This window comes from Megalobrama amblycephala, linkage group LG18, assembly GCF_018812025.1.
Source record: "Megalobrama amblycephala isolate DHTTF-2021 linkage group LG18, ASM1881202v1, whole genome shotgun sequence".
NCBI lineage: Eukaryota > Metazoa > Chordata > Actinopteri > Cypriniformes > Xenocyprididae > Megalobrama > Megalobrama amblycephala.
The window spans coordinates 9,724,290-9,746,139 of record NC_063061.1 but is presented as its reverse complement, the minus strand read 5'-3'; the positions used below and the strand labels follow the sequence as shown (position 1 = coordinate 9,746,139).

Below are 21,850 nucleotides of genomic sequence, written 5' to 3'. Positions count from 1 at the left end.
ATCAGGGTAGGTTGATTTAAATCATATTTAAATAACATAAAATCTGAATTATAAAATATATTTAATAATGCAACAGCATGCAGGCCACAGTTTTATTGTAAAATGCTCATAAACATACAGTGGTGGTCAGAATTATTGGCACCCTTGGTAAATATGATCAAAGATGACTGTAAAAATAAATCTGCATTGTTTATCCTTCTGATCTTTCGTTCATAAAATTGTCACGAATCAGGTTTAATTGCTCCTTATTTTCTCCTTTCTTCCTATCGTTTCTTTAGTTAATTTCACCTGCAGCTCATTTCTTCTCAGCGTTCGCGCTGATTGTTCACGGCGTGGGCGTAGGTTTGGTCTCAGCTTTGGTGGGGACACCCCCCCGGAATTCTTTTGTTGTAAGATACCAGTGATTTAATGGTGATTCCCTTTTTTATTTCAGACTGTTGGCAATACAGAATATCACAATACAGAAGTGAATCTACTTTATCTCATTATATTGACTGAGTCAGGATTCCTGACCCCGATATACCATCCTGTATACTGTCCCTAAAGAGCTAGTATAACTGTATAATCTCAAAAATGCACTCTCAAAAAATAAAAATAAAAACCTGAGACTGTGTAATGCTGCACAACCAAACGTTTTATTAACAGAAATTATGTACATTAGTATTTACACTAACAAAAAATACTCTGCCACAAGGAAACAAATCTAAATAAATAAATAACCTTTTTCTATTATAAACACTATTTACCCTCCAGTACACTCACGTTAATACCTGGGAATGTGAAATGCTGAACAACCATACGGTTTATTAACAAACAAACATAATTAGAACGACGTCGGCGATGTCTATAAGTATTTGTAATTCATTATATTGATTACAACTTTTAATTAATTATAAAAATCTATATTAACATAACGCCATATTCAAACAAAACAATAAACAATTGAATAAATTAAGATTAAAATTAAATAAACAATTACACCCTCCCTGGGGCCAAGCGGAGGAAATCTTTGATATATATTTCTCCGCCTCTGCTTCCGTTGGTGACGGCAGGACGGGATTCCTCATGGCTGAAGCTGCATGTAAAAAAAACAAACAAACAAAAACACTTTATTTTTTAAAACGAATAAATCTGTTAAAGATAGCCTATCAGCGAGTTTTCTTCCTGCGCGAGTCTACGCTGATGCTGCGTGGAGAAGACACGTGTCCTGACGAGTTGTGAGGGAAAATGTGCTTAGGGTAAGTATAAAACAAATATATTTTAATACTAATTGTGTGGTGTCTGTGATCGATTATACAATAACCTTGAAATTACATTATGTTGATTAGGTTGATCATGATAATCACTTTAGTTAGCTACTAACGAGCGAGTTGTGCCCGTTTCTGTGGTTGGGCAACTGATCGGTTAACCCAAGTTCGTTAAACAAAGCCATTATATTTGCTAACTATTTTTTAAAGTGGCACTTTGCTGTTGGTTTTACCACATGTTTGATTGTTTGACTCATGAACATGTTAGCCAAGTACTTATTTAACTTAACGCTGTAACTTCCCGCCATTGGATCTAATGCATGTAACGTTACAACATTTGAACTTACCGGTTAACATAGTGACTACGTTTACATGGACAGCAGTAATCTAATTACTGACCTTATTCTGATTAAGACAATATTATGATAAAGGTGTTTACATGAGTTGCCTTTAAAATATTCCTTTCATGTTCCCGTTTTACATGTTATATAACATAGATCGATTAAAGGCAGGGTAGGTAAGAAATTTTGTTCCAAATTTGTTTAAACTTTCTATATATATACATGCATAATTAAAATGTAAGAACTCTGGTAAAAAGAGTATAAAAATCGAGTGACTCTAGACCGTTTAATCTGTATTAAACACAGCTCATTATTTCCATCCGGGACGAAACATAGGATTGGCTTAGGCGGCTGTCACTCTCTCGCAACCATGGCAACCACCCTTTTGCCACACATGACCTGCCCACTTGCGCGCGCACGTTTGATTTGGGGAATCCAAGAGGCACGGATCCTAGGAATACCAAAACAATGGCAGAGAAACAGCAAGCTAAATTCACAGTATCGGCCTATGCAGTTAGTGAAGGCAAACCAGGCAAAAAAGGAAGACAGTAACAGTACAAGAAAAGGCAATGAACAAAAAGTCTTTGGATAAACAAAGAAATAAAACGCGAGTTAATATCGGCGTGGCTTTCCAGCGATGGCGAGAACTGAGGGAACTCAAGGGGCTGAAAAGTGACTCCTTGATGGCTTTATTTCTGCTGGACAGGTAAATCTTTCTTTTTGTATTTTGATCATACATATTTTTTTGTTTATTTTTTCATGAAGCATGTGTCATTAGCACACGTAGCTGCGTAATATAGCTAACATAACATTACTTAGCGAGCCGTAGTAGAGACGATAAATAATGATAGCTATAGTGTTGAATTGTGCATAATTTTACCCTCTGTCTAAGTCTTTTACCATGTTCACCTGCAAGTTTACCTGCACGTTTTTTTCGCCTTTGTTTTGTTTTTATATTCTCTACCTATGTTTACTGATGTCTTTATCTTGTATCTGTGTGTGTCGTACACACTTTGTTGTATGTGTGTGTTATTATTTTGTGTCTGCAATGCAGTTGTGAGTTGATATTTGAGTGTATGTTACTCTGTTGATCTGTAGAACAACGTATATGTTATGAATCTTACACGAAATTCATCTTCATCACAGTGTAAATGATGGTAATGGAAAAACGTGTATCATGCAACCTGTTTTTAGCTTTGCCTTATAGATAACTAGCTCGTTAGCGAATCAAAAAATATATATTTTAAACTTTACCAATATCAATATGCTAGCTTGATAGTGAGTACTAAAATACATCTTGTTTGTTTATCTTCATAATTTTAAAGTTATTTTTATTACATGTGATTCTGACATGATGTCACTACATGCACTGTGCTCCTTCCTCTCCGCTCGTCTCAGGTAAATAATGCGTCTTCCAGCTCAGTGGTCGGAGTCACACGTTCATGCGTTTTGGGGGCGTGGCTTTGGAAGGAGCCCAGAAGGGAGGGGGTGGAGTGAATGGAAATAATGAGCTGTCTTTAAAACAGTCGTGAGAGGTCTACAGACACTCGATTTTTATACTTTCTTTTTCAGAGTACTTACATTTTAATTATGTATTGATATATAAATAAAGTTTAAACAAATTTTGAAAAAAAGTTTTTTATACATTTTTTTGCCTACCCTGCCTTTAAGGGCAAACGTCATTACGTCCCCACGGCACGCCGTCCGACGTTCTCTAAAGAATTTCACGTATCACCACACAGTTTGTGCTATATACAGTTTTGGGTGTTTCATTTTGAATCTTACAAAAGCTTCAAGTGCAGTTAATTATTTGACATGCAATATACGTGCAAATAGATACGGAGCCCTGCACATGACATGCAAGAAAAAATAAATAAATTGTGCGCACGATTTACTAATTAAATTCCCTCGATTTATAAATGATATGCGCATGATTTATAAATTGAGGGAACAAATTAGTAAACCGTTCGCACGATTTAGCCTAGGCTACTATTTATTTTCCCTCTCATGTGAGGGGCTCTGTAAATACAACGGTGGATACAAATTCTCCAGCAACAGGCCTCCTGTACTTTAATTCGGCAACTTTCATTCATGCCACCACGACAAACTCAGAGGTTCTGGATGAGAGATGAGGTGAGAGGAATTTGATTTGTGGCTTCTTGCTTTAAGCTTGCTCTCGTTTGCCGTCAAAACGGTATGTGTCCTGTAGCAAAGTGCGGCGAAAACTGCCACATGACGTTAATAGTGTGATTAAGGTGTGTACATGTCTACAATGCACTCCAATAATGCGATTAAAATAGGAATACTCCACCTGTCTTAATTCGATTTATGTTTACTTCGAGTATGACTTTAGTCGGATTAAGGTAATAAAACATTGCTGTTTACATGGTCCTTTCTTAATCAGAGTATTGTCTTAATCGTGTTAATATCGGATTACTGCTGTCCATGTAAACGTAGTCAGTGACCCGATATTTGTCTTTCTTATCCCCCGCTTGTCTCCTCTCCCACACCAGTTCAGTTGGCGGGCGACGTTGGTGCTGAAGACCTTGGAGCAGATTCTCCAGACGGTCTTCTTCATTGTTGGCCCGCCGCTGATGGATAATCTGTTCACCTTCAACAGGTAACGTTATATTAAAATACGTTTTAGCAAAGAAATGGACCTCTTCTGTACTATACTAAACACTAGTATCCGTCAAATGTTTGGAATTAATTAATCTAACCGATTGCATTGATTTGATACAAAATTTAATCCAACAGCAAACATTTTTGTTATATTCATATGAACTGTTTTCTATTTTGAAAAGCAATTCTTGCTTTACAAAGCTGAATTTTCAGCAGCACATGATCCTTCAGAAATCAGTCTAATATGCTGATTTTCTGCTCAAGAAACATTTCTGATTATTATTAATGTTTAAAGTTGTGCTGCTTCATAGTTTTGTGGAAACCGAAATAAACTACCTTTCAAAAGTTTAGGGCAGGGATGGGCAAACTTGGTCCTGGAGGGCCACTGTCCTACAGAGTTTAGCTCAAACCCCAATTAAACACCTGAACCAGCCCATCAAGGTCTAATTAGGCATGCAAGAAACTTTGAGGCAGGTGTGTTGAGGCAAGCTGGAGCTAAACTTTGCAGGACAGTGGCCCTCCAGGACCGAGTTTGGAGACCCCTGGTTTAGGGTGAGTAAAAATTTTAATAAGCAAAATCAAAAATGACAAACACATTTATAACATTTCAGAAGATTTACATTTCAAATAAATGCTGTTCATTTGAACTTTGTTCATCAAAGAATCCTAAAAAAGGATCACTGTTTCCTCAAACATGAAGTGGAAAAAACTATTTTAATGTGGATAATATGAACCATCATCAATAATAGACCACCAATAGTAATTGCTAATATCCAAGCATAAAAATGGCTTATGAGAATGTCATGTGACACTGAAGACTGGAGTAATGATGCTGAAAATCAAGCTTTGATCAGAATAAATGAAATTTACAATATATTTGTTACAATGGAGACACCGGAGGCAGATGTAAAAGCAACAATGGTTTGTTTATTGATCCAAACAGCAGAGCAACAGGTAAGGGAGTGAAGTTGAAGCAGTTCTTGAATGAGAATGAGAGGGTAATACTGTCCTTATGTTGTATTTCAGATGCTGATGGAGACTGGTGCTGGAGACTGATGGCGGAGACACTCACACACACAGGCAGGTAGGAACACGAGGAGTACAGGAGACGAAGGAGATGATGGAGACGAATGGAGCAGGTAAGTATAGCGTCTGGAGTCCTTGAGGTAAGCATACATGTAGTAGTAGTGCAAACGAGACCGGACAGTGAGTGTGTGTGAGTGTGGAGGTTTTATGCTGGTGGTGATTGCCGTGCTGATGAGGTGCAGGTGGCGATGATTAGTAAGCTGGTGATTGAGTGCGTGGGTAAGGGAGTGAGGTGGAACCTGACGTGTCTGTGACAGTACCCCCCCTCCCACGGCCCGCTCCTGAGGGCTGAGGACCCCGACGTCGTGGTGGTCGTCCTCTAGGGCGTGGGGCAGGTCTGTCCGGGTGGTTGGTGTGGAAAGTCTGTAACAGATTAGGATCAAGGATATCATTCTTGGGGACCCATGAGCGTTCCTTGGGGCCATAGCCTTCCCAGTCAACCAGGTATTCCAATAGACCACCACGGCGCCGGGAATCCAGAATCTCACGAACCACGTAGGCAGTACCATCATCCAGGATGAGTGGAAGGGGGGGCTCGACGGCTGCCACGTCAGGTTCTGTGGAGGGAAGAACAGAAGGGTGGTGAGGCTTTAGAAGTGAGACATGGAATGTGGGATGAATTCTTTTATACTGTGCAGGGAGTTGGAGGCGGTACGTGACTGGGTTGATCTGTCGAATGATGGTGAACGGGCCAATGAAGCGGGGACTCAGCTTCTTGCAGGGCAGACGCATCCTGATGTCTCTGGTGGACAGCCAGACCTTCTGCCCCGGTTGGTAGATAGGGGCGTCGGAGCGCCGAAGGTCGGCTGTCATCTTGCGTCTACGCTCTCTGCAGTTGGTGATGAGCCGAGTCCCAAACCCTCTCGCTCTCCCGGAACCAGTAGTCGACTGCCGGAACGTTGGAGGGTTCCCCATCCCAGGGGAACAGTGGGGCTTGGTAACCGAGTACGCACTGAAACGGTGTTAGTCCAGTTGTTGCTTGTTGGAGGGAGTTTTGTGCGTACTCGGCCCAACCCAGGTACTGGTTCCAGGAGTTCTGGTGGCCGTGACAGAAGGTACGCAGGAAGCGGCCTATCTCCTGGATCTTCCGTTCCGTCTGCCCGTTCGACTGAGGATGGTATCCGGATGACAGGCTGACGGTCAGTGGAGTGCGACGTGCCCGTGTGACGTATTGCAAGCCTTGGGGGCAACCCGGCGGAGTGCGTGAGGAGGCATTGGAGGAGGGTAAGGTCTCTTCCGACCACTGGATGGGACTCACGAAGATCGATTCAGGCAGGATAGTTTCTGGAGCTTCAGTCTTCTCTTCTGGAGCATGGAGACGAGACAGAGCATCAGCTTTAGTATTTTTGGAACCTGGGCGGTAGGATATGGAGAAGTTAAATCTTGAAAAGAACATGGCCCAGCGAGCTTGGCGAGGGTTGAGTCTTTTAGCAGCCTTCAAATACTCAAGGTTCTTGTGATCAGTGAGAACTTGGAAGGGATGGTTAGCCCCCTCCAACCAATGCCTCCATTCTTCCAGGGCAAGCTTGACGGCCAGGAGCTCACGGTCACCGATGTCGTAGTTGACCTCCGCCGGGTTGAGCTTGCGGGAGAAGGCGGCACATGGATGGAGTCTACTTGGCGTCCCCTGCTGCTGTGAAAGAACCGCTCCCACTCCGGTGGTGGAGGCGTCCACCTCCACGACGAAAGGTAAGTCCGGGTTAGGGTGGACGAGGAGGGGAGCGGTGGTGAAGGCTCTCTTGAGGGTCTCAAAGGCGTTGGTGGCTTGTTGGGACCAGGACAGAGACTTGGGCTGGTGACGTAGTAGGATGGTGAGTGGGCTGACGATGGTGCTGTAATTCTTGATGAAGCGACGGTAGAAATTGGAGAATCCGAGGAAGCGTTGGAGTTCTTTTATGGTTGTAGGAGTGGGCCAGGTCTGGATAGCGGAAACCTTCCCCTCGTCCATCCGGATGCCACTGTGATCAATCACGTACCCCAGGAAATGGACAGAGGGCTGGTGGAAGGAGCACTTCTCTGCTTTGAGGAACAGGTGGTATTGCCATAAGCGTTGGAGGACCTCCGCAACGTGGTGGCGATGTTCGGCCAAGCTCTGGGAGTAAATGAGGATGTCGTCTATATACACCAGCACGAACTTGTGGAGAAACTCTCGGAGCACCTCGTGGATGAAATCCTGGAATACGGAGGGGGCGTTGACCAGGCCATATGGCATGACAAGGTATTCATAGTGGCCGGTGGGCGTGACGAAGGCGGTCTTCCACTCGTCCCCCTCACGTATCCGGATGAGGTTATACGCGTTGCGGAGGTCCAACTTGGTGAACACAGTGGCACCGCGGAGATGTTCCAGGGCCGCTGGAACAAGGGGAAGTGGATAGCGGAACTTGATGGTGATTTTGTTGAGGGCACGGTAATCGATGCAGGGCCGCAAGCCTCCGTCCTTCTTAGCCACAAAGAAGAAGCTTGAAGCAGCAGGGGAAGTAGACGGGCGGATGTATCCTTGGTTAAGGGCCTCTTTGATGTATTCCTCCATGGCCTTCTCCTCCGGTAATGACAGGGGGTAGATATGTCCCCTGGGCACTGGCTCACCCGGTAACACATCGATGGCACAGTCCCATGGCCGGTGTGTAGGTAGCTTGGAGGCGCGTTGCGGGCAGAAGACGTCACTGAAGGGGGCATAGTCAGGTGGAACATCCACGGAACGCTTCTCTACAGGACTTTCGATGGACGTGGCATTGATGGAGAGAGTCTTGGAGAGTGGAGAGTTCGGAACAGGAAGTACTGGGAAGCAGTCGGAGAAACAGTGGTCGCCCCACTTCAGGACTTCGCCCGTGCGCCAGGAGATGGTGGGACTGTGTTGCTCAAGCCATGGGCGCCCTAAAACCACGTCAGCGGTGGACTCCTCCAGAACCAGCAGATGGATGTTCTCCGTGTGAAGTATACCCACTTGTAGTTGAAGAGGTCCCACACAGCGACAGACAGTCTTACGGCTCAGGGGTTTGCCCGTGATGGAGTGGACTTGATAGTTAATCGGAGATGGGGAGGTCTTGAGCTTGAGGTGTCGACAGAGGGCGCCAGAGATGAAGTTTCCTGCTGACCCTGAATCGAGGAGCGCCACCACTGGAACAGAGGCATTGGCAGCAGTAAGGTTTACAATAGTAGTGAGTGGTTTCATTTTTTAAATGGAGGGAATGATTGCACTCACCATGGGCCGAGGAGTTGGGCATGTGGAGATGACATGCCCCGGAGATCCACAATATAAACATAAATTCAGGGTCAGCCTTCTCTGTCTTTCAGCTGTAGTGAGACGTGAATGATCCACTTGCATTGGTTCACTTGCTGGTTCTGGAGAGCTGACGGGTTCGGACCGACGGAGGAGGATGTTGGAGAGTGGCTGGCCCTGGTGCTCGAGGAGACACGACTGCATACGAGAACCCACGCGGATGGCGAGTTGGATGAAGCGTTCAAGTCCTATGGAGTCCTCATATGCAGCGAGATGCAACCGCACATTAGGCTCCAATCCTTGACGAAAGGTGGTGATGAGGGCTTGTTCATTCCATCCGCTGGTGGCAGCTAGCGTTCTGAACTGCAAGGCATATTCGTTAACAGAGTTTTTCCTTGTTTTAGATTGTAAAGTTTCTCACCAGTCGATGAATCTGCCAGAGGTTTCCCGAAGACCTCACGGAAATGAGAGACAAACGCCGAATATGACTTTACAACAGAGCCTTTCTGAGTCCACAGAGAATCCGCCCATTGAAGGGCCTTACCTTGCAGTTGGGAGATTATGAATGCGCTTTTAGCCGTGTCGGTGAGGTAGAGGTGTGGTTGCATCTCCAGGACCAGTTCACATTGAAGGAGAAATCCGCTGCATTCCTCCGTCGATCCTGAGTAGGGCGCCGGTTTGGCCATGGGACTGGCGGTAAACGCTGGAGAAGGAACGGTGATGGTGGGTGCGGAAGCTGCAGCATTGGTGGATGACGGTGAAGGTGGTTGTGGGGTGAGTGCTCGGCGCAGTGTGTCCACAAGCTCCTGGAACGGGTCGGTGGTGCACATGCTGATGACAGTTGTTAAGGTCCGGTCTCCTGTTACAATGGAGACACCGGAGGCAGATGTAAAAGCAACAATGGTTTGTTTATTGATCCAAACAGCAGAGCAACAGGTAAGGGAGTGAAGTTGAAGCAGTTCTTGAATGAGAATGAGAGGGTAATACTGTCCTTATGTTGTATTTCAGATGCTGATGGAGACTGGCGCTGGAGACTGATGGCGGAGACACTCACACACACAGGCAGGTAGGAACACGAGGAGTACAGGAGACGAAGGAGATGATGGAGACGAATGGAGCAGGTAAGTATAGCATCTGGAGTCCTTGAGGTAAGCATACATGTAGTAGTAGTGCAAATGAGACCGGACAGTGAGTGTGTGTGAGTGTGGAGGTTTTATGCTGGTGGTGATTGCCGTGCTGATGAGGTGCAGGTGGCGATGATTAGTAAGCTGGTGATTGAGTGCGTGGGTAAGGGAGTGAGGTGGAACCTGACGTGTCTGTGACAATATTCAAATAGAAAAATTATTTAAAATAGTAATAATATTTAAAGGAACACTTTTTTTGAAAAAAGGCTCATTTTCCAACTCCCCTAAACTTACCGTTTTCAAATCCATTCAGTCGATCTCCGGGTCTGGCGGTACCAGTTTTAGCATAGTTCATTGAATCTGATTAGACCGTTAGCATCTCGCTCAAAAATGACCAAAGAGTTTCAATATTTTTCCTATTTAAAACTTGACACTTCTGTAGTTATCGTGTATTAAGACTGACGGAAAATGAAAAGCTATGATTTTCTAGGCCGATAAGGCTAGGAACTATACTCTGATTCCGGCGTAATAATCAAGGAACTTTGCTGCCGTACCATGAGTGCAGCAGGAGCAATCATATTACGCAGCGCCTCTCACAAATGTCTCCCTGGTTGCAAGGCACGCTCCCTGTGCAAACGGGGTCACAGGCGCTGCGTAATATCATGAAATGGATTCGAAAATGGTAAAACTCAACTGTTTAACTCTAGGAGAGTTGGAAAATGAGCCTATTTTCAAAAAAAGTGGAGTGTTCCTTTAACTGTTAAAGGGTTAGTTCACCCAAAAATGAAAATTCTGTCATTACTCACCCTCATGTCGTTCCACACCCGCAAGTTCTTCATTCATCTTCAGAACACAAATTAAGATATTTTAGTTGAAATCCGATGGCTCTGTGAGGCCTGCATAGCCAGCAATGACATTTCCTCTCTCAAGATCCATTAATGTACTAAAAACATATTTAAATCACAAAAAAATTCAGATTTATAAAGCCATGCGTACGCCAGAACCTGCGCACAAATCCCTTTATAAATCCCAGTCAGCGGAAGATTGTGCGTACGTGCATCTCCACCCTGTCTCCTCCCCGAAATCACCATATATGGAGCTTACGACGCCTAGTTTTACTATGCATAACCTCATCTGCATATAATTTCCATGCACGTTCCCATCCACGTAACACTATGGTTAACACCGTCAAAGGTACAAGACATTGGAAAATATTAGATATGGACTATAAATGCCATTTGTGCAATACACTACAGTGATAAAAAAACATCCAATATCCTCTTTATGTTTTAGAATAAATATATCAAATTATCCATTAAAACAAAATTGTATAAAATACTTCAGATAAAGGTTTTAATATAGAGTTGATATATTAATTTCCACTGGCCAAATAGTATTTTAATAGTTTAAAACAATTTGAATTAAATTTATGCAGTTTTGCTGATGAGGTGAACATATCTTTTAGGAAGTTTATATGCTATTTTTAGTGGAAGCGTATAGGCCTACTTATTTATTGAGTGTAACTGTCTGTCTCGGCGCGTCACTGACAAAGTATTTTAAAAAAGGAAATGTGCAAATCTTACCGTTTTCCTCAAATTATATCCTTCAAATACAGTGATAATTGTTTGAAGATCCTTCACACGACATCAACACCTCCTGCAGCTGCGGTTATACAGTAAGATATTATCATTGGAGCTCTTCAAACTGGACAACGGACCGTTTGACCACCGAATCCAGCAGTGTCTTCCATAACATCGAAGTTAAGTGTGCATCGATCGTCGTTCTCGCTAAAATATTTTGTCATAACATCTGCAGTTTAGTTTAAAGAGGAATTATTGTGCACCTATCACTCCTCGCTGTCATTAAAACAGCGTGTCACAGGAAACTGATCGAAAGTAGCATATCTACCATCTAAATTCATATTATTTTTGTTTAACTTCTCCGTAATGATTGCATAATGTAATTTCAGTGCTTATCGTCAGTAGTGAAAGTGTAATATTAATTTAAATCAAAATGAAAACGTGAGTTTCCATGCAAGTTTAAATCATTCTTTTATTTATTTAAACTGTTATTGTGAACATGAACTGTATTTATGATTACGACTTTAGGATTTAAAGTGGTTTTCCTTCATCTCCCGTCAGTCCCTCAGCTCACCATCGGTGTCGCTAATTCCCTTTGTCTTCAAAATGTGCATACGCATGGGTTAAACTGCGTGTAGGTGCGCACATTTTCCCGTCAAGTTTTTCTTTATAAACCCCACCTTTTGCGCAGGAACTGGCGTACGCACGTTTTCAGCCCTATTTTGTGCGTATGCACGCTTTATAAATGAGGCCCCTGGTCTCAAAGAAAACTCTGAGTCAAATCTCCGGGTCCCAGGAGTTTTAACTTTATTGACAAGCAACAAAGTGAGATGCCAGCTGCACATCTGAATCTGTCTCTGGCCAGGGTGCAGTTCTTATACATTTTTCTTATCTGTTAAAGGTGCCCTAGAATTAAAAATTGAATTTACCTTGGCATTGTTGAATAACAAGAGTTCAGTACATGGAAATGACATACAGTGAGTCTCAAACACCATTGTTTCCTCCTCCTTATATAAATTTCATTTGTTTAAAAGACCTCCGAAGAACAGGCGAATCTCAACATAACACCGACTGTTACGTAACAGTCGGGATCATTAATATGTACGCCCCCAATATTTGCATATGCCAGGCATTAGACAAGAGCAGGCAGTATTAATGTCTGAATCTGTGCACAGCTGAATCATCAGACTAGGTAAGCAAGCAAGAACAATAGTGAAAAATGGCAGATTGAGCAATAATAACTGACATGATCCATGATATCATGATATTTTTAGTGATATTTGTAAAGTGTCTTTACTAAATGTTTCGTTAGCATGTTGCTAATGTACTGTTAAATGTGGTTAAAGTTACCATCATTTCTTACTGTATTCACAGAGACAAGAGAGCGTCACTATTTTCATTTTTAAACACTTGCAGTCTGCATAATGCATAAACACAACTTCATTCTTTATAAATCTCTCAAACAGTGTGTAATGTTAGCTTTAGCCACGGAGCACTATCAAACTCATTCAGAATCTTAGACTTATATTACATCTTTTGAAAAGACGTTCTACGGCACCTTTAAATCACAACAAAGTGGCATAATTCTCTGGTAAGATTCACCCCTACAGTTCTTTCCCATGATCTCATTTACAGGTGCTTTTCTCCCTTTCCCTTTCCTGGAGTCTCCCAAGTACTCCCCAACATTTTCACCACAGTCACATCATTAATTAAACTGCAGGTGTTGCTTACGCAAGAAATAATTCATTTGTAAGGGTGGCTGACTGCCACCTAGTCTGCAACTTTTGACTTGCTCCCTAATGGTGGAATTCTGCCAATTGAGGCAAAATGAAATATTGTATCAAAGAGAGTCATCACTCCCCGGAGGCAAGAAGCCTTCACGTGACACCTTTTATAATGATCTTATTCATTTCACAGCCACCTGTTGTCTGGTGGAAAACTACCAGCAAAATATGCTTGGTTGCCAAGCTAACTTCTCAGATACATTTGACCTTGTAATCACAGTCACATAGGCCATGAGGCCTTAAAACACTTCTGGCTTTTATAGTAAGCAAACTAATTCTACAATTGTTTTCTATAGGATAGATAAAATATTTCATCATGTGTAGCACTTTGACAAAAAAAAAAAAAAAAAATGCAATGCAAGATTTTAAGTAATACTTTTTTAAAAGTCTCTAATGCAACCAAGACTGATCAAAAACACAAAAACATTAATATTGTGGTATTTAAAAAAAAATGTTAAAATAGAAAAAAGTTACCTTAATGTAATTTATTCCTGTGACGCAAAGCTGAATTTTTATAAATTTTCTGTCATATGAACCTTCAGAAATCATTCTAATATACTGATTTACTTCTCAATAAACATTTCTTATTATCAGTGTTAAACCGTAAGTTTGAACAATTCAATTCATTGTTGCTGAACAAGTGTTAATAACACTTAAAAAATTCTAGATATATTATATTAACTTTTATATATTTGTTTTTAAATACAACAGTGTGAGCTAACACTATTGTTTCCAGAGCTGATGTTATTACTATACTGATAGAAGATAAATTAAAAGATGTGATTTTAGTTTTGATTTTATCATTTCTTGAAGGAGCGAGATGATGAGATCAGAGAGCTTACTGCTGCTCTTAAGGAAAAGGAAGAGGGTAATATTGCCCCAGCTCCTGTTTTCCCACCTCTGAGTGATGTCAACGGCCCCCGGCGCTCACGACGGTTGGCTTCAACACACAAGCGAGACACGGATCATGAGAGCGTGGAGCTCATGCAGTGTAAACACTTGGTAAGTTTTGCATATTGTTAGATTTTGCTGTATTTGGCCGTGCAGTCGTTTGGGTGGCTCGCCAATGTATTACATTTCTCTAATACATAAAATAAGTAAGCTCGACCAGAGTTCTTGTGGGGAGAAGAATTTATTGAAGGTAGTAGTGTAGCACAGTTCTTCAGCGGCGATGTTAGCGTCAGCCTTCAAAATACCTTAACCCAAAGTTCTGTCTGTGGGACAGAACTTTATACATGACATCAAAAAGGGCTACAAACAATAGAACACTGTTAGGACCTCCCACAGGAGATCGATCTACCCTGAGATCTACTCTGAGCATATATATCTATATTTGTAAAACTAATGGTCACTCTTTGATTAGCAACAAAAAGTATGCTAGCCTAATTCTTGAAAAAAAACTTTGCACAGTAATTTTATAAAATCTAAATATGTTAATAAAGTTTAAAATTACTATATGCATTCTTATGAAATGAAAAAAATTGATTTATATATTAATGTAAAGACATATGTATTTATAATAATCTAAGATTAAAATATGTTTATTTTAAATGTATTGAGCAGCTTTTTAATGGGGCAACAAGATATAGATACGAAAGAACAAAATATGCTATTAATAATCTTTCGGTGTGCAAAACCATCATAATATGAAACGCTTCAAAACAGCAGAACAAACCGCGTATGCGCATTCCGGGTGCAGAATGATGCGCTTGAAGCAATATGGAGTTGCAACTCGAAGTTGCGCTGCGCATTGAAAAGTTCACGGCACAAAGATAACCCCTGTGTATATCTGCAACTAACAGTTTATTGATCGTATGTTTCTTTTCACTTTTAAATACCAGTTATTGTGCGTGTGACGCCAATTCATAGTCCTTGTGTTGTGCGATCTAACCTAGCCAGTATAACATCGTTCAGAAACGGCAATAAACTCCAACAAGATGTAACGTTAGTGTTTTTATGCAAATCCACAGCCCTTTATCTACATATCAAGTATTATAATGAGAATATATCATATTGGAGAGTTTTACCGTGCTGACTGTCGTTACCGAACGCGACGCGCTGTTTGAGTGCTGAACAGAGAATGATTGACAGCTGCAGCGGAGGGAAAACGAGTTTCCGTGAACTTAAAAGTTAACGATGTACATATTCTTCTGTCCCTCAAATGAAGCTATGGAATGGCTTCATATGACTTTGAATATAGTGCACGAAAACTTAATTGGTGCAACTCTATTTCTTTTGCCCTATGACTCAATTATCAACCAATTATTTAAATATCGCGACAGGCGTACTTTGAGACTGTGGCGGGACAAATTAGAATGTGGCGGGCCGCCACAGTCTAGTCAATGTATGGGAAACACTGGTGTAAACATGGGAAGTGCTCTAGCCAGACAGGATTTAAACTTTGTGCTCGTTTTGTTTTTCGCCTTCAAACCAAACTTAGGTCTTTAGCCAACAATGTTCTCACCATTCCTGATTTCTAAGGGGCCGTTCACACAGAACGCGTTTTTCTATTCCAATGCGCTACTTTCCCATTGTTTTTCTATGTAAACGCGCGCTTGACGGACGTGCATGACCGTTACGCTCGCGTCTCGCGTCTTTTGCAGCGCCTCACACATGAGCGCCGCGTTTTTAAGACGCCATGTCAAGTTAAAAGAATTTCAACTTTTACACGCAGCGCAGCTCATCTATGTCAGTTCCAAAACAGTGGACCAATCAGAAGAACTTGGAGGCGGGGCAAGCGTTGCGAGTTGGCATGACAACTGTTATATAATGGCAACATGGCGGAGGAGGCGCTCATTATTATCTTATTTTCTTTTTTTCCATGTCAAAACTTGCATCTGTAAATTCTGCAGTTTGCCTATTTCTATTATTTCCGTTATTGTCGTTATTGCATCACGTCTCAAAGGCGCGTCTCGAGACTCTCGCGTTCTATGCATAGACAGTAAAAGAAATGGACACAGCGACCCCATTGGAACTCAATTGAGACAAGTGAAGCCCATTTTTAGCGATTTTTAGCACTTCCGTTTCTGACGCGCAGATTAAAACTAAGCTTGATGACGTCAGCAACCTGTCTGACAGATGTAAATCTTCTAGTAGCTGTGCGTGCAAACTGCCATCGTTAATCTTGCAGAGACGGCGAGCTTGAGCGGGGAGTTCTTTGGCGTGAGTGAGCAGGAGTAATTATTCTGATTAATTATTTTGTATAGTATTTTAAAATGTAACGCCAGTACGCCATCTCTCTTGACATCTCCCCGATTGCCTGCGAGCTTCTCCTCCTGTCTGTACAGTAATTTCTCTACTGTGCGACAGAGAGTCGAGTGGTTATGACGCAATCGTTAGCCTATTTTTACAAAAACTGTATCTACGGGGCCATAATGTAACATAGAAGGTAATGGAGCCCTTTATACATTGTCGTGTATCTTTAGAAATAAATAATGGACAAATGGAGTCTTTAAACGCCTCAGATGTAAAGTTATTCACTGTCAAAGTGACGCCAAAATGAATGGGAGTCAATGGGGAAGCTAACGCAAGTGAAGTTCTGCTACAAGATGGCGGCACCCGGCCGACTTCAACTTCCGGTCGACTTCCTTGGGCACTGGTTCTATGCTGCGCTTTTTTTAAAACCACTCCTGAGCGCTGCGTCTCGTGTTTTTAGACGCAAAGACGCGTTCTGTGTGAACGGCCTCTTACACACACTCGACGTGATTTTGCGGCTCTCAGAGCAGAAACGAAAGCTGCTGCTCTCCGTATATTTTTCCTTGCTCATATGTAAATTGCAAAAGCTTATTTTGTCCATTAGATTGAAAGATCTAAAAAAGCCCTTACATTTACCTGCCCATAGACCCTCCTCTTCAAGAAAGCAGGACAGAAGTGGTTGAAAGTGGACAAAAGAGACGGATTAACGGTGCATTCACATGGGATGTCGGCATTAAAGCTTCTCATTTACTTTGGGTGATGTCATTTGTTGCCGATCTGAATTGTGGGTTCCTGTGCATCATTTCACTAGCGTTGCTTGTGGAAGAAGTTGAAAAATTTTCAACTTTTCAAGCACTAACGCAGACGTCAGCTAATCTGATCGCCTTATGCAAATACCCTAGTGCAGACGCTAGCCATTAGCTTTCATGCAGCACCAGAAAGTAACGTGATTTGGCTGTTGTCACTATGACAGTCGCGTCAGCACCAAGGTTCAGATACGGCCTCCGTCAAGCGTTGACGCCGACGCCCCGTGTGAATGCAGTGTAAAACACCAGTGTCCTGTTGCATGAAGCCGGTTTCAGTTTTTGGGCTCAAGAAGGTGGATTGGTTTTTAGCGGTGTTCATCGCATTGGTTACTTGCGTTATACGGCTAACCTGCTCCGGAGCAGCTTTTATTCTGGGTTAGGGTGCGTTCACACTTGTCATGCTTGGTTCGGTTAAAACGAACCCTGGTGCTCTGTAAGTGCGGTTCATTTGAACATGTGTGAACGCTGCCATCCGAACCCTGGTGCGCACCAAACAAGCGGTTCGAGACCACTGAAAAGATGGGTCTCGGTCTACTTCCAAACGAACTCTGGTGCGTCATGGACCAAAGACATATAAACGAACCAAAAACAGGAAGATGAGACCCAAAAAAGGACAGAAACCTTACGCATATTGTATTTATTTTTTTTTTGTCATAGTCATGAGTTTGCCCATCACAGACATCAGACGTGCATCTCCACGCAGCAGATCATTTGTGTGTGTGACGGAGGGATTCCCGCCGCTGTTTTGACTCATTTAAACGTTTTACTAGCTCTTCACGAGTTCCCAGCTGGCCAACAGCAAGCGCAAGCGCATTTACCATACAGCATTGTTTTTGATGTTCCCTCTCAAAATAGGCAATACATCATAAAATCCGACCAATCAGGTTGTTGTGAATGTATCCCTATTTCTTTAGGTTTGTTATCTTTTGGTTCAGTGTTAAAATTGCCAATCTGAACACTAATCGGACCAGGATTAAATGTTTTTTGGGGGTTTTTTTGGTCCAGAGTCAGACCAAATGAACCAAACAAACCGAACTACAAGTGTGAACGGACCCTTATGCTGTGTTCACACCAAACGCGAATAGAGCGTCTGGCGCGAATGATTTCAATGTTAAGTCAATGTAAAGACGTGTTTACGCGCGTCTGGAGGTCTCGCGGCGCGAATGAGGCATTTAGCGCGGTGCGGAAGACGCGAATTCGCCTCATTCGCGCGTCTAGACGCGCGAATGCATTCAAAATGTTCAAGCGGCAAACTAGACGCGAATTTGACGCTCTATTCGCGTTTGGTGTGAACGCAGCATTAGAGATCTCAGACCACATCTGGACCAACCAGCTGAGAGCAAAGTGACACACATCTGATACAATAAAGCCATTCCCCCTGTATCTCTCACTCCAAATTAAAGCAGTTTAGTGTGAAAGAAATTTAGAGACAAAATTGCTCATCTTTTGCTGCTATTTATTATATTTATATTATATGAATAATTATGTATAACTCATGTAATATATTCATATAATTATTATATTAATTGACAAATAATATTACACTTTGCTTTTAAATTAATACAAACATAATCCATGCATTAATATATAAAGCTTTTAAACAAATTAAGCTTGTGTGTATTCATTTGAGCTCTTTGTGAACCTATAAAAATGATTAGGCCTGTTTATTTGATTGACATGCATTGATATAGTCAGAGATTGTCTTTCAGCTGCCTTCTCAAACTTTTGCTGCAACAGCAGTGTTTATTCCTGCCTTGTAAATGCATTTAATTCCATGATATTTTTTCATTATGATCTCTTAATCTTTAGAAGAGAAGTGTATTATGCCATCTCTCTCACGAGAAGTGAATCAAACTGATGCTCTGTATGTTCCGTGTGATTGGCTGTTTGCTGCACATTTCACACTTTAAGGTGCACACACTTCAGAGTTAATCACAAACTCTGGATCAATCCTGAGTTAGAGAAAGTTTATACAGAGTGTTGTGAGACTGCTGAACCTGATTTAAATCAGGTTGGATTTATCTGGATTTGTCAACTCTAAACCTATTCTGAAGCTCAGAGTTTGTTCAGCTAGCTTCATACAGGCCACAGGAAGCGCATTTTAATACCAGGCATAAACAGGGCCTCGGAGTCAAAGAGTGGCCAACTGCACGTACTCAAGCACACGTGATGCTTGTGGTGTTTTCTGCGATTGTAGTCTCCCTGTCTGGGACAGTCCACATGAACTTCTTCTCCAGAGCTGCTCTTCTTTAGCATTTCACCATTTCATTTGATACTACTGTCATATATAGCACAGAAATTCTAGTGTCTTCACTTAAACCTGCCAAGATGATAATGACTGAAATATTTTCAGCCTACTACTATATAGTAAAATGTACTTAAAGTAATAATGTTTTTAATACATTTCTATTAAATGTATAAAACATAGAATTTATAATTTCATGATCATTGATAGTACATTGATTGGAAATGTTGCTAGCTAATAACTGTTCCTATTGTAGACAAAGTCCCTCTGATGTCTTCCTCCAGGGGGCGCTTGATGGTACAAAATCTAATCCTCCACTGTTGACTATTTACATGATTGTGTTCTTTTTTTCTGCTATACATGAAAGGGAGAAATGGAGTATCCCATATATGGGACTGCATTATGAGTGTGTTTGTGTTTTGTGTGTAGAACCTGAAGCAGCTGCGGATGGAGCTTCAGACGTTGGGCATCAAGCTGCAGTCAGGAGAAAGAGCATGCTGCCGCAACACGGATGGAGAGAAACTCCGTCACGCTCTCTCCTCAGCAGATGGCAAACTGGCCAAACAGGTAATGAACACGAATACACGGGAAAGATGTGCCACTTTGTCACATCATGTTTACATAAATTCACCCAACAGTTTGAACATTTACTTTTAAAGGGCACCTATTATGCTTTTTTTTTTTTTTTTTTTTTTTTTTTCTTTACCTTTCCTTTAATGTGTAATGTAGCTGTTTGTGTATGTAAACAATCTGCAGTGTTGCAGAGCTCAAAGTCCTAAGCTCAAAGTAAAGGGAGTTAAACTCTAACAGAAACAACAGCCTGAAACCTCTGTAGTCAGCACCATGTCACCATGAAACATTCTGCTGGCTATATGACAAAACTGATGGCATAATTAGCCATCATTAGTTAGGGGCCCTTTAATTTTAGCTGTGATTTTGAGTTCACTTACATTAGATTGTTGTAGTAAAAAAGAAAAAGTAATTGTTTTTTGTTTTTTTGCTGTTAATGAGGGTACTCAATAGGGCTGGGTATTGAGACAAATTTCAGTTTCAATTCACAAGCTTGCAATTTGATTTCGATTCAGCTTGATTTGATATTGATTAATTTCGATATGTATCAGGTACAGTACATGACAAATTTCCTCAAGGAAAAAAATCTCAACTAATGCTGTAAACTATACAGGGAGTGAGTTGGTACTACATTACTATAATACTGAAGGTTAAAATTGACTGATATGTATACAAACACTTTATATAATATTAAAGTTCCTTGTGTAATTTAAGTTATAATTAAATATTAATATTAATCATCGGTATACGTGATTTATTGGATGGGAGGAGTGCTACAATGTTCTGTTCATTCATTAACTGAAAACAGCTTAGACTATAAGATCAAATCTTGGGATTTAAGAATCCATATCGGTTCATAAAAATGAAAAAAGATTAAAATGGAGGAATCAAATTATTATTTATTTATTTAAACCCAGCCCTATTATTCAAGTTGACATGTCTGCCTAGAGAGTTAGTCTGTACCACATCAACACCTTTCCCTCTTTGTTTCTCCCTATATTCTCTCTTTAACCCCTTTCACTCTAATTTAGACTTTGGTCATATTTACTAAGAACAAAATCCAAACAATGACATGGGAATAATGCACAAGATTCACATGCATCCCTTTCTCTAAACTACTTCCTCTCAATTAAAGGATTAGTCCACTTTTTAAAGGATTACTCACCCCCATGTCATCCAAGATGTTCATGTCTTTCTTTCGTCAGTCGAAAAGAAATGAAGGTTTTTGAGGAAAACATTCCAGGATTATTCTCCTTACAGTGGATTTCAATGGCTACCAACAGATTGAAGGTCAAAATTACAGTTTCAGTGCAGCTTCAAGGGCTTTAAACGATACCAGATGAGTAATAAGGGTCTTATCTAGCGAATCGATCGGTCATTTTTGAAAAAAACAACCGTTTATGCTTTATAAACAAAATATCGCCTTGAACGTACTTTCCGCTTCCGCATTCTTCATAACGCTTACGCTGAATGTTCTACGCCTTCCGTATTCTACTTACGGAACGAACGCGGCACCAGTTTCGTTTTTTTCCGTAACTTGAATTGGGGAGGGCGTAGGACATTCGGCGTAAGCATTATTATGAAGAATGCGGAAGCGGAAAGTAGTTAAGAGCTGTACACTGGGAGACATAAAAGCTTCTTGGTTTTCAGTCTTTAGATTTCTGTTTTTAGACAAGTCATCTTTTAATATAATCACACGGCCTTGTTGATACACAAATGGGCCTTATTTTGATAAGAGTGATTCTTTTTTCTGAAAACATTTTATAGGTATTTGGGCATTTATATTTGTGCTCAAGGTTTTTCATTGTAAAAGCATGGTCATGTACTACTGTCATTTACTGTTTCTACATGTGTTTTTACTTTAAACATGTATTATGCAAACCAAATCAAACTGTAAATACAAGACAAAGATAAAATTAAACCTGCATTCCATGTGTTTCCCAAATGTATAAGATACATAAATCTGAGCATAACCTTGCATGTCCATTCCATGCTTTGTTAGTTCATTTTAAAGTCATGCTTGCTGCTTT

The 21,850-nt window shown here is 41.3% G+C and overlaps 1 protein-coding gene across 1 annotated transcript in view; it reads left to right on the top strand.

Moving 5' to 3' along the window:
• The window catches only part of kif20a (kinesin family member 20A), a 57,916-nt gene extending 36,893 nt beyond the window's left edge, over positions 1–21,023 (top strand). The window contains exons 16-18 of the mRNA XM_048167075.1: positions 13,818–14,006; positions 19,680–19,817; positions 20,852–21,023. Coding sequence (XP_048023032.1) covers positions 13,818–14,006; positions 19,680–19,817; positions 20,852–20,902 — 378 coding nt within the window. The 3' untranslated portion in view covers positions 20,903–21,023. The remainder of the gene's footprint in view (positions 1–13,817; positions 14,007–19,679; positions 19,818–20,851) is intronic.
• Positions 21,024–21,850: the final 827 nt, after the last annotated feature.